The 13740-nt window shown below is 46.9% G+C and overlaps 1 protein-coding gene across 4 annotated transcripts in view; it reads left to right on the top strand.

Annotated features, from left to right (window-relative positions):
* srcap (Snf2-related CREBBP activator protein) overlaps positions 1–13493 on the top strand; it is a 32770-nt gene extending 19277 nt beyond the window's left edge. For 3 of the 4 annotated variants that reach the window (XM_034859563.1, XM_034859562.1, XM_034859561.1), the window contains 13 exons: positions 298–450; positions 673–1002; positions 1560–1732; positions 1934–2247; positions 2354–2556; positions 2945–3114; positions 3303–3499; positions 4277–4391; positions 4943–5068; positions 5795–5971; positions 6222–6305; positions 6952–9323; positions 9441–13493. In XM_034859563.1, the coding sequence (XP_034715454.1) occupies positions 298–450; positions 673–1002; positions 1560–1732; positions 1934–2247; positions 2354–2556; positions 2945–3114; positions 3303–3499; positions 4277–4391; positions 4943–5068; positions 5795–5971; positions 6222–6305; positions 6952–9323; positions 9441–12318 (7292 nt within the window). In that variant the 3' untranslated portion in view covers positions 12319–13493. The remainder of the gene's footprint in view (positions 1–297; positions 451–672; positions 1003–1559; positions 1733–1933; positions 2248–2353; positions 2557–2944; positions 3115–3302; positions 3500–4276; positions 4392–4942; positions 5069–5794; positions 5972–6221; positions 6306–6951; positions 9324–9440) is intronic. The other variant, XM_034859564.1, reaches the window with a different exon arrangement.
* The last annotated feature ends 247 nt before the right edge of the window (positions 13494–13740 follow it).

The following is a 13740-nucleotide window of genomic DNA, read 5'->3' as shown; positions in this document are numbered from 1 at the left end:
CAGAGTAGCGTAGTGTGTCATGGTCAGCACGCCTTTGTTTTCCATTTATAGAGCAGGGGCTGTGTGTGAATACCAGTTTTTATCAGTGTGCACAGAACAGACTGTTAGGAGAGATTCACTGAATTTGGCAAATCTCTACGTTTTAAATATTATATTAAATTAACTTAATCTATTTAAACCTGATCTCCCACAAATTATTCCTTAATTTGAGTCATTTGATATTGTGTGCAATAATCTTGTTATTTGGGAATACGAGGAGAAGAAGTTTCTGATTATAACCCGTCTGACTCTATGCAGGTAATGTGATGCACCTGGTGTCCAGCGGGGTGCAGCACCACCTCATCAGCCAGCCGGCCCAGGTGGCGGTCCAGAGCGCAGCCAGCACACATCCTGCAAACACCTCTACTGCTCCACCTACCAATCGGCTGCCGCTCAATGCCGTAGCACAAGGTTTTTACCCCTTCTTTCTCTTACGCTGTCTTTCATGTTCTGCCTCTTAACAGACACATTATTCAAGATATAGAAATGTTATCTTTTTTTTGGTCGTTATCTTATGACAACCTCCATCAGGAAATCAATTTAAATCACATCTTCTGAAGTTTTTAGTATTATATCTGTTTACTAATACCCTTTTTAAGAAGTTCACAGCTGCTATGTTCCATGTTTCCTCAGTGCCCCCCGCCATAGTGAGCAGCCCCGGCGTTGTGAAGATCGTTGTGCGTCAGACAGCAGGCAAGGATGGCGGGCCTGTGCCCACCCTGGCAGTGGCCCCTTCCCCTCGTGTTGCTCCTCATACTTCCCTTTTCCCGCACCCCCACGCCAACACAACCTCTGTCAGAAACACTGCCCCGCTGCAGATTGTTCAGCGCACCCCTGGTCCCGCTACGGCCCACTACACCATAGCTCCTCCCGGGATCCCTAGCTCAGCCCAAAACCAGCCCCACCCACCTCGCCCCGTCCTCAAAGTAGTGCAGCCTCCTTCATCAAGCACAGAGCAGCCAGGTGAGAGAACAAGCACAGAGCTTTTATTCTCTCTGAACCATGATTCATAACGCTGTGTGCGTGATCTGGCCCAGTTCATGCCAAGCAGAACTGGGCCAGATCATTATGGCAACTAATCTTTAGTATTTTTTATTTTTTTTGTGTTCCCTACCACCCTTTTTTTTTTTTTTTTTTTTTATCTGCTTACAGTAGAGTTCCAGATGTGTGCAGTGTGTCATGTAAGAGGACACCTGCAGAAATGTTTAGGCAGTTACAGGAAGCCGTGGTAGTCTCAGTGCCTATGGCAAGTTACGAGTCCGAAGAAGTTGGTATACTGTAAGGACTGCAGTCAATTCATTGGGTATTGAATCCAAAATCTGCAAGTCGTCTCCGAACAATAAATACTAACTGTAATGAGTTATCAGATCTGACAGTAAACGTTTAGTTATTTTAGGAGAAATTGTTTTTCTTTATTAACTTAATAAAATCCATGGTCATTTTCTTTTCAACTGAAGGGCTGCTGGGAGTGCAGCGAAATTTAGTTATTTACAACGCTCTGCTTTGTTCTCTCCCCTCAGCTCCAGTTCAGCTGGCCTCCACGTCCTCTGCGTCAAAGGCTTCTTCGTCAGCACCACGTGAACGGAGCAGTCAACCACCAGTTACCACAAAGACTAGGCCCAGTACAAGTGCAAAGGCTCTCCCTCCACCCAGGAGAGTCCCCCGTCCACCACCTCGTTCTCCGTTCCACATGGTAAGCAAGTTCATCTACGGACCAAAGCAAAAACACACTAGAGTAGTTACATTCTTCCATATTTAAGGTGCTTTATCTCATCACACATTTTAACAGCCCACATCTCGCTGGTACATCTGTTGTAAATACAATCAGTGCTGTTTTAGCATCTTGTGTTCCAGCTGTTTACCTGGCTAACGCTTACCTTCTTTTACTCAACAGCAATGGTTGGCAGACTGCCATAAACAGCAGCGCGACAGCCGGCTGGACTTCATCATTCGAGTCAACGAGAACCACTGCACGGCAAAGCCCATGTACGGCCGGGAGGTTTTGAACTTTCTGACTATTCTCCCTGGTCCCCGTCCCTCGCCAGCCGCCCTGAGCCCTGAGGGGGAGTGGGGCCGCTCGGGCCACAGCAGCTGTCTGTTCGCACAGTGGCAAAACAAATACGACTTCTGGTTTCAGAGTCATGCTGTGAGAGAGGCCATCCACAGCATTGATGACAGGCTGGAGCTGCTCAATGATATTATAGACAGGTAGATTATTGAGCAGTTGATTGGTTTTAATGTCCTGTGGATACAAGAGCTTCAAGTAAGAGGAAAGATTTGTGACATAACAGTTATTTGTTGTGCCCCACTGTAGGTTTACATTTGCGATTCCCCCTGTGGAGGCTCCTCAGATCTCCATGCACTGCTGCCATCCTCCTCCCTCTGTAAGCCATAAGCAGGCGGTCTTCTCCAACCTGCTGTCAACTCAAGTCACTCCGCTTACTCGCAGTCTCCATCGTATCCAGTGTTACATGCGGACCCAGTTTCCAGACCTGAGGCTCATACAGTATGATTGTGGTAAGGTCTCAAGATGCTTCTTCTGCAGCGTGTTTGCAAGGAGCAAGGAGCTCCAAGGAGCAATTTTGCAATGCAGCAAGCATTGTAGTCCTTTATTTAGTCTTAATGTGATAGCAGGCAATTATCTATTTTATTATTTATCTTTTTATTAAGTCATAAAATTGCCTTCTTGAATCAAATAGCTTCTGCTCTTAAAGCTCTGGTCACCCCAGCTGATGCTTCGGGGAACTGGTTCAGGGAAGCCTGCTTTTACATTTTGTCTTATAAAATCATCTCTATAAGTTTCCCATACTAGCTTGTTTTTAAAGATGTTTTCTGCCTGTTTGTTGTTTCCTAGTAGTGGCAACTCTTTTTCTAAATAAATAATTTGCATTCTTACTGTGTGCAGGTAAGCTGCAGACTCTCCACACTTTGCTGCGAAAGCTGAAGACAGGAGGTCACAGAGTGTTGATCTTCACCCAGATGACGCGAATGTTAGATGTGCTGGAGCAGTTCCTTAACTACCACGGACACATCTACCTCCGTCTGGATGGCAGCACCCGTGTGGAGCAGAGACAGGTTAGTGCTAACGGTATTTTCAAACAACCATGTACACAAATTGAATTTACTGCCTCCACCATAAAAAGCTGAATATGTGAGTGTTGTCTTCCTTCTAATGGAACGGAAAATATTCAACAAAAAATCAAGTTGGGGTCCAGTCAGTCTGACGTCACTTAATGTTTATTCTATTCGTACTTTTCCTTCAGGCTCTAATGGAGCGCTTCAACGCAGACCGGCGTATTTTCTGCTTCATTTTATCAACTCGCAGCGGAGGTGTAGGGGTGAACCTGACTGGGGCCGACACAGTAGTGTTCTACGACAGTGACTGGAACCCCACCATGGATGCTCAGGCACAGGACCGCTGCCACCGAATCGGCCAGACCAGAGACGTCCACATCTACAGGTGACGCTTCAAAAGTGCATTTACACGAGCAATCCATGTGTGACTGACTACTCACTATGCAGTCGCTTTGTACAGTTAAACAGGACTGAGTAGAAAAAAGCAAAACCTCTTTACATAATTCATTTACATATGGTCTTTTTAAGGCTTCATTTTCACTTTCATTTTGACCTTTAAACACTTGATTACAGCAAGAAGTCGAAAAGGAATTTAATGAGACAGGATGTGGGAAAATCTGTGGTCTGTAAAATGTAGTTCTTGTTTTGTTTTGGTTTTAAAGCAAGGTTTTATGTCCAAATGTAGATCAATGCATTATTTTAAGAGGGAAGTTGTGACAGGATGTCATAATTTACCTCAAGATACTTACTGGAAAGTCCCTACGCATTTTCCTTGTGACAGACATGTTAATGCCATTGCAGTAAAAAAGTGTCAACAAGTGTTAACCATTGATAATTAATAACATGTCAGTAAGCATGCTAGTAGTCCAGCAGGAGCAATACCTAGGTCCTAGAAACATACTGTACACCTAAACCAAAGGCTGTCTATTTAGCACATATAAAGAGCCTTTTTTTTTTACAAAGTTAAATACCAAAAATAGCCGATAAGGAAACAATAAGACTACAGATACATGTGTGATAGGAGAGAAGGAAATGGCATTTTTTAAATTGTCAATCAACACCCATGTTATTGTGAGGCCATGGTATTTGCTAAAGTTCCCCGTAAATGTATTTGATTTCAACAACATATTAATGTTTATCTTCTCTTTATGTTTCTCTTCAGGCTGATCAGTGAGCGAACAGTGGAGGAGAACATTTTAAAGAAAGCCAATCAGAAGAGGATGCTGGGAGATATGGCTATTGAAGGAGGGAACTTTACCACTGCCTTCTTCAAACAGGTAGACGTTTACAGTGGACGTGCTTTGCATAAATCAAATATTTATTATAAGCAATAGCCTTTTTGATCTGATACCCCCCCCCCCCCCCTCGCTTAAATTTATATAATTTCAAATAATGGGACACAGGACACCATTTACCACACTTTACTGTTTCACTTCACTGTCGGCTGCACGTAATATGACAGTGCAGAGGTTCAAGTTAAATTCAGTGAAGAAAGTATCTTAATTTCTCTTGTTAATTTCGCTCTTCTGTCTAAAAACTTGGGAATAATGGGACAATAACGCATTTGTTTATCCAAACACAAACATGTAGCGGTGTGCTTGATGACTGAGCACATAAATAAATGTTTTTCATTGCAAAAACACAGGTTGCGTCTTCTTCCCCTTTCATTAAACATGTTCAGATCTCCCTTTATTAGTTATGCCACTTGACAATCATTGATCAATGTCAGGACATTTAGCTGTTCAAGCGCCTCTTATTTTAGTTTTTTTTTTTTATTAAGGACACAGACCCATCTTCCCATGTGTCTCATTTTGACTTTGTTCCTCAGCAAACCATCCGAGAGCTGTTTGATATGAACGAAGGGGAGAGGAGGGATGTGGCAGTGGAGCTATCGGTGCCCCAACCCGAGGAGGAAGAGGCTGTCAACAAGCAGAGCACCACCATTCTGGAGCAGGTTAGATGTCGTAGTATACCATCAAATATTCTGTATGTAGCAGCTAACATTTGTTAATTGTCCAAAACACTTTTTTTGCAGCCCAGGACAAGTTGAACAATCTTCTTGTTGTTAAATTTTAAAATGATACATGTCAAAATTTGGTGGGACTGCTGTATTTTTTAGAACTTGCTGATGTAAAATATCCGTACCATAGACTGTGTATAAAGATGGACGACGCATCTCCACTTTCTCCCACTTTACGTGTGCTGCTTCCTAGTGATATTGGAGTCAGTCTGCCCAGTAGTCATTGGGCAGTGGAATTGCTTTATCGAAGTCCAGCCCGACCTGTGTTTGATCGCGAATCAAACACAGCTGTCAGTGACGACGTTTCGCCCTGTTTTTATAGCATCAAATAACAAATAAAAACCAAACTGATCAGAAAAATGAACACTTTAACAACCATCAGGATGATCAAAATGACCTAAAATGACAGAAAAAATGTTGAGGTAAAAATCATTTTAGTGTTTTGTGACTCTTTAGTTTTGTCCATGTCCTAGCGGCTAACATGAAAAGGGCAGCCAGCCACCAGGGGGCTATTGAGATGTTTTGGCTTCACTTATACAGTCTATACATCAACTCCAAACTTATTAACCTAAACCCTAATATATACTGTCAAACCAAAGGTTTTCTATCAAATATGGTGGTGAATATATTAACCTGATCATGTTGAAATGTTTCTCGCAGGCCCTGTGTCGTGCCGAGGATGAGGAGGACATAGTCGCAGCCTCACAGGCCAAAGCAGAGCAGGTGGCTGAACTGGCGGAGTTCAACGAGAACATACCGCTGGACGACGGAGGGGAGCAAGAGGAAGTGGAGGAGCTCTCGAAGGCCGAGCAGGAAATCGCTGCTCTGGTGGAGCAGGTGAATAACCAGTCTGTTAATTGAAAATCGAGAATATGTAATACACATGCATTACGTAATACATTGGTTGGAGCTCTTGATGGGCTGGAGAATACATCTTTGACACAAAAAATAAATAAATAGTTTCTATTCACAGCTGAAACAATCTAACATCTGAGGCATTATTGTCAGTGAAGATGGGGGTGTTTCTGCTGTATATCTGCGTTTATATTTTATGCTTTATTAACACATTTGTTCTGCCTATCTCTAGCTCACTCCCATTGAACGCTACGCCATGAACTTCCTGGAAGCCTCATTAGAAGATGTCTGCAAGGAGGAGTTGAAGCAGGCTGAGGTAACGCCACATCTTCACCTAATAACACGCTTGTGTCTCATCAGCTCGGCTTTCTTAATTCAACTTTGACTTCAGACGCCTGTTAATTTCTATCCTCAACACAAAGGAATAAGGGTGTACAAAGTAACAGAAACAGATCTATACTATGGCTGCAACTAGTGGTTATCTTCATGTTACCTGGTCAACAGTCTAAAAACAAACAAAAAATAACGAATTTACAATTATATAAAACTGAGAAAGTATTAAACCTTCACATTTAAGAAGATGTAACCAGAATATATTTGGAAATGTTTTGTTTAATAATTGGCCTGCATTTTTAAAATTACTTCTGTCACTCGACCAATCATTGATTGACTGCTTTGATCATTTCAGCACTGCTAAGTACCAATCTGGTGAAATTCATCATTTTGGATTTGACTCGGGTGTTTATTCAGCTTAAATGCCATCATGGCCACCACTGTTTAACAGTCCCAAATAGACACAACAAGGACTTAAAAGTAATAAAAGGGGTATTAGTCTAACAATTTGCTTTGTGTTATGTTGTCAGATGTTTAAGGACTTTGTCCAACCATGTAGTCCCTTAGAACCAAAACATTAAGATGTTTTATTAGTTTTGTAGAAACCAAACTTCAATCTGTCTGTTTAGGAGCAAGTGGAGGCCGCCAGGAAGGGCCTGGACCAGGCCAAGGAAGAGGGCCTGAAGCTCCACGCTTCATCGGATGACGAGGACGATGACTTTTTGTCGCCGCCAGCGTCTGCGGAGCCTGCTCAGCCAGCCCGCCGAGGCCGTAAACCCAAGGACAAGGACAAGATTGTCACCTCTACAAGGACTAGTGGCCGGCTGCGTGGGGCTTCTCCCGAAACCGAGTCTGAGCCCACGTCCCCGAGAGAAGTGCCTGAAAGACTCCGTTGTGGTCTGAGAGGACGAGGATCTGCCAAAGACGCCACGTCTACCACCCCGTTCCGCACAGACCATCACAAAACCTCTTCATCGACCAGGCTTCAGGATTCCTCCAAATCTTCGAAAGCCTCATCTCCTGCCAGAGATCACCAGACTATCAAAACTAGGACTCTGCCAAACCGCTCCCTTCCAAGTTCAGTGTCTTGCCCTCTTACCACCTCTCCCCCTGGTGGGAAACAACAGTGTGCCGGGGAGAGTGACGGCAAGACCTCCAAATCCTGCAGGGAGGAGAAAGACGGGGAGAATGAGAGGAGGCTGTCTGAGTCTTCGCTAGAATCCAGCTGCCCATTGGATCAACAGGCGAAAGATGAGGACACCAAAGACAACAGCGACATGTCTCCCCCCTCCACCAGCTCCCGGTCGCCTCGCAAGCGCCAGTCAGCAGACGGCGAAGTCCTTCGGGGCCTGGTTGAGGACTCTCCATCAGCCAAAGTCCTGCGGAAGCTTCCAGGGAGGCTGGTCACGGTGGTGGAGGAGAAGGAGCCAAGAAGGAGGAGGCGGAGAGGAAGCGGCACTGGAGGTGGAGCTTCTTCAGAGGAGGCAACCGTGGAGGAGAACACTGCCGGATTGGTCGACGAACCAAACAAAGACAACACCTCACCGTTGGGCCCTGACTGTAAAACTAAAGGAGCCATTACCAAATCACCTCAGGACCAAGACTCTACACCGAGTCCGTCTGTGCACCCACCGCCTGTCAGAAGTTATCCTCCATATTCCCCATCCCATCTTTCTCCTGACATGCCTGTGCTGAGAAATCTTCCTGTACGGCGCAGGTTGGAAACTGAATCTCGCATGGCCGCCCAGCTCGTAGAGCAACAGCAGCAACTGGGTCGAGGAAGAGGAGGGAACCAGTCCAGAAAAACTGACATACCACCTGGCAAAGACTCTTCCTCTACAGAGTCCAGTGTGAATTCTCTCATGACACCTTTGAAAAGAAAGAGGGGCCGGCCCCCTAAGACTCCTCCTAGGTTACCTGAGTCTGACAACGCAGTGGCCACCTCCCCACAGCCTTCCATGCCAGTTGAGGAGGGGAACCCCCCTCTCTCCCCAAAACGTAAGAGGGGTCGTCCTCGCAAAGACTCCACAACCACGCCAGAAGCTGTCAGTGAAGGACAGAACTCTAAAAATGAGTCCACTACTACTGGTGTATCCGGTAAATCAGAAACGGACGCCAGCACAAAGTCGACTGTCTTGTCTCCCCACAAGTCGGAGACCCCTATAGCTGCTGTTGTCACTACAAGTCAGGCCTCACAGTCTATCAAAAATGAGGAAACAGACACTAAGACTGAGAATTCAGCTCCTGCTCCAAATCCAGAAGGAGCCCCCACAACAACAACAAAAGATAAAGCTTCTACACCAACAGTGACAGCACCTGCACCCCTTTCTGTGGGTGCCTCCACATCAGCCTTGACCCTATTTGTTAGTTCAGCTACAGCGTCAACGCAGGTGTCCTCTGCATCCTCTGTCACACTTTCTATGAGGGCAATTAGCCCCGTCGCTGCTCCCCCCACTCCTACAACTCCAGTGCCACCTGCCAGCGCTGTCACACCAACTCCCGCAGACATAAAACCAACACTTGTGGTTTTCACTGCTCCTAAAGCTCCAGAAGAGCTGAACCCTTTAGGTTATACAACAGACTCTGCCGAAACCACCACAGTTTCCACACCAGCTGCTACCACTCCATCAACGATGTTGTCTTCTGTCATGGCTGTCGGCGCCGTACCAACATCAGTACCTGCCACCACGATTACAGAAGCTGCAAACAAAATATCAAAAACAGTCAGCGTGACACCAGCAGTTACTACAGTAAAGTCGCTCACAACTAAAACTATGTCTTTTAAGGACTTGCCGCAAGCTTCTGCTCTTTCATCGCCATCTACCCCAGCTGCTGTATCCTGTGCTCCAACTTCTCTATCTTCTGCTCCAACTGCCACCCTGAAGGTTTCTGCTACAACTTCTACCCCAGCTACAGTATCATCAGCCCCAGCTGCTGTATCCTCTGCTCCAACTTCTCTATCTTCTGCTCCAACTACAACCCAGAAGGTTTCTGCTACAACATCTGCCCCAGTTACTGTATCCTCACTATCTTCTGCTCCAACTACAACCTCTACCCCAGCTACAGTGTCATCTGCCCCAGCTATTGTATCTTCTCTATCTTCTGGTCCAACTACAACCTCTACCCCAGCTAAAGTATCATCTGCCCCAGCTGCTGTATCCTCTGCTCCAACTTTTCTGGTTTCTGGTATAACATCTATCCCAGTTTCTGTATCAACTGCCCCATGTACTGAATCCTCTGCCCCAGCTACATTACCATCCGCCCCAGGTTCTGTAACCTCTGCTCCAGCTGCTCTATCCTTGGCTGCAGCTGCCTCCACGAAGGCTTCAGCTACAGCCACTAGCCCAGCTTCAATTTCACCACAACCAACCTCAAACAAACCTTCCCACACTACAGCAACAACTATGACAACAACAGTAAAAGCAGCCCAAGTTAGTCCATCAATCTCAACAACTCCAAGCACAGTCCCCCCTGCAAGCCCAACGATGTCTCCTTCTAGCACACCATCAGTAACAACGGCCTCCTCATCGACTGCAAACACAGTTCCGGTTTCTTCAGCTCAAGCAAAGACTAATGTGACAACTACTAAAGTCCCTACCAAACCTATCTCAACCTCACCACCACCAGCAGCTCAAGTGGCTACACAGGCACAGGAAACTTTTCCAGTCGTTTCCAAGTCATCAACAAAACCTGCTGCTACACCAACCCCACCCTGCACTCTTTCCCCAACTACAACATCTGCCAATGTGACCGCCACAGCTGAGGCAAAGACAGTTACAGTTACTTCCTCTCCCCCAACAGAGAGAGCAGAGGGGGTCCAAGAAACAACCCCTGTAGCAGCTGCAGCCCCTTCTTCCAAAGAACACCCAACTTCAACAACTCCTGCTGCAGAAAAGTCTGTCACGATCCCCCCACACAGAGTAAAAACTTCCACAGGTGCTCCAGACACCACAACTACATCTCCAGAAAACTCCACAGTTGCCGCCACAAACGCCACAACTACCCAAGTATCGACTACCACAGCCACCGCTCTGTCCGTACCAACCGTAGTAGCTACCGCAGCTGCCCTGGCCCAAACGCTTCCTCCTGTGTCCACCACACAAACGTCTGCTGTTGTTTCCCTGCAAGCACGAAGCTCTGCATCCACAGATGTTTCCCCAGATGTGTCTTCACCAGCCCGGACAGAGGCCCTGCCCCCGGTTCCCACATCTGCATCCGCTGGTGTTTCGTCTGAGAAACTGTCCTCAGAGCCGACAAAGAAAGTGTCTACATCTAAAAGTGACACGGACAGCGTGACCGGAATGGAAGTAGATGCTGCAGAGCCGGAATCAAGGTCTAGCAAGAAGGATGACAAACAGGAGGACATCTGCGAGTCTCTGCCTAAAAAAGAGGACATCTGTGAGTCTCTACCTAAAAAGGAGGACATCTGTGAGTCTCTACCTAAAAAGGAGGACATCTGTGAGTCTCGGCCTAAAAAGGAGGACATCTGTGAGTCTCGGCCTAAAAGGAGAAAGGTGGAGAGTTCCTCTGAGACCAAAGGAAGGGAGAGAGAAGGCGGAGATGCACAGCCTGCAACTGCCACTCAAAAAGAAGAACACAAGCAACAGACAGTTGAGCAAACTACTGAAGATCAGAAAACTCCAATCCAGAAAAGACCTCTTAGTCGCCAGAGTAGCCAGGAGTCGGCTCAGTCCTCTTCGTCATCTTCCGGGTGCTCAACCCTCACTCGCCACGCTCACCACAAGAGGACTTACGAGAACCGACATCCCGCCAAGAAGAGGCGAACGGACGTCACCTCAGAAACGGGGAAAGAGGAGAAAAACGCAGAGGGTTGGGTGAAGGAAGGGGAAGGTGGCGAGAAGGCGCTCACCACCGCTACGTCTCGGGGAAGGCGTTCCAGTTCTTCCTCCTCCTCCTCGGACTCTGACAACAGTGAGAGCAGGAAGGAGCGCCGATTGACTCGCTCAGCCAAGCACGGGCTACAAGATCTGGAGAGGGAAAAGGGCAACAGCCGGAAAGGAAAGAAACCCACGGGCAGCTCTGACAGAAATGCGTCAAACAACGCCAACACATCCACAGGTGGAGAGTCTGGCAGCGATACGTCTTCTGTTAGGATCACCAGACGGTGTGCAGGATCTCAGCCTTCACAAGACAGTAAAGCTCAGACGAACAGCGTAGTGCCTCCTGAGCCCGAAGTTCTGGGGAAGAGGTGCTCTGCACTCAATGCGGCAGCCAAGCTCCTAGCAATGAAAGGCAGGGTGGATACCCCTGGCCACACCCCTCGGAAAGACTCAGGTGCTAAGGCCGCTGGGTCTTCCCCTGCCTCCTCTTCTGACAAAAACCAAAAGCCTAAAAGCAAAGTTGTACCAGCCTCTCCACATAGTAACTCTGTAAATTTTACTAATAATAAAAGCGCTGGCAGCAAATCCTCACTGCCCAATCAGACCAGCCGCCCTGCTTCCCGCTCCACCAGACAGTGCCCCGGTTCTCTGGTTCCGCCCCTGGAAGCGGAGTACAAGAGGTCTAAAACCGAGGAAAAGGAGAGGGGGAGCAGGAAGTCGTCGGGGGGGAAGGAAGGCGAGGCAGAGGCGCAGACTTCGTCCCGGGGCCACAGTGCCTGTAGCAGCATGAGCAGTGACGGCGAGGGGGGCGGGCGCAGCAGCAGAAGCCGCAGCAGCAGCAGCAGCAACAGCAGCAGCCAATGTACCCGCAGCATCAGCTCTCAGAACACGGAGCGCAGGGAGTCCCGCGCTACGTCCTCCGGCAGCGAGAGGGACCGCAGCTCGGAGAACAGAGACAAGCAGGGCCAGCATAGGGAGAGTCGGAAGGACAGGAGGTCTCACAGGCTCTCGCAGGAGGTGAACAGCAGTTCAGGGACGGAGGGGACGCCGGACAGAGTGCTGCGTAGTGTCGCCGCACTCGCGGCGGTGCAGGCCAGGTCACCGGCCGCAAGCACCCGCTCCTCTTCTGGTCAGAATCGTCACAATAAGACATGATCGGAGTGCCAAACGGAGAAGAAAACGGAAGCGAGAGTGCGTTGCAGAGCACGATACGAGAGCCTGTCCTGACCTGTAAGGTTGCTGCTTTGTGTGCACTCAGATGAATGCAAGGGAACGGAGTGCTGCACAAGCCAGGGACCTCCCCGCCTCTTGGGCCCTCTCCCTTTCCAATTAGAGCTGGTCCGCTCACCAGCTCAGCCATTGTCAGCCGGGGGAAGGCTCAGGGATGCCAGACTGAGAGTTTTAAAAAAATGCGGCGCCATTGCTGTGCGTCCGTAAACAGAGAGATGGTACAGTGGATACAGTCACCACTTGGACTTGAGGGGGACAAAGGTGCAAGAGGTAATAAAGGAAAGTTGTTAGTTGACATTATGTACTGTAATCATTAAAGACTGGAACACTCAGATCTCATGTGTTAAGACGGGATCATACAGCGCCCTCTGTAAGGGTCATAAACGAAGTCATTTGTGTGACATTAAAAACTAATGAGCGTAAGAGTGACCAGTTGTATTGTAAGTTGGAGGTTTTAGAGAGTTTGGTTTTGAAAAATTTCATCAGCTGTCCTGACTATTGTTTCTTTGTAGTCAGTCGATAAGTTATGCATATTTTATTATTTCTTCCAGGGTATTAGGAAGAGACCAGATCTGTCAATGTGATCTTTGCTGCACTATGCTGGAGCTTGTCTTTGCTTGGGCCCCCCTTTTTGTCATGTTAAGTTTCTGTTCATTGGATTACTTTTTAAATCCAGCCTTGCGTTTCTCATTTGCACATCTGATTAGTGTGGCCCTTTGCATTTTGAGTACATTGTGGTGTAGTAATACGTTTTTACATCAACTTCAGTCGATTAATTGGTTCCTGGTACCCCGCGATGTATCTCAACAGTTTAAAAGTGCATTAATTGAAGCTGCAAATTGTCTTGGATCATCTCTTGCTTCTGACCACCGATCTGGAGCAGCAGAAATTAATTTTCTTTTTCCTAATCTTCCCAAAGGCGGTAATAGTTACGGTCCACTTTGTCATGTATTTATATCAAAAGGGCAAGTAAATGTTATTGAAATTAAGAGTGCCTCTTTGGCCAAATGGGTTTGAACCTTAGATTGCCTTGTGAAGCACCTGAAGCTGGGGTGTTGAGCTTCTCTCTTTATTTAAAAAAAAAAGCCAAACAAACAAAAAAAATGACCCGAGAACATCACAAAAAGCACCTCGTGCATCAGCTACCAAATTTTTATTTTCACCTGAAACTTTTGTCAGCATCACTTCATTGCTTCTTCGTTCATGTAAAAAAAAACAAAATTACTTGGACAAAATATGTGAATAAAATTACTGGTACAGTTCCAGATGACTGTAAATTGTCGATTTACTTTTGGAGTTGCCGAAGCTATTTTGAGCAACGGTGATTTTTTTTGGGGGGGGGGGGGG

This window comes from Etheostoma cragini, chromosome 21, assembly GCF_013103735.1.
Source record: "Etheostoma cragini isolate CJK2018 chromosome 21, CSU_Ecrag_1.0, whole genome shotgun sequence".
Classification (NCBI taxonomy): Eukaryota; Metazoa; Chordata; class Actinopteri; order Perciformes; family Percidae; genus Etheostoma; species Etheostoma cragini.
The sequence above is the reverse complement of the archived record's forward strand: the minus strand, read 5'-3'. Positions and strand labels throughout refer to the sequence as shown.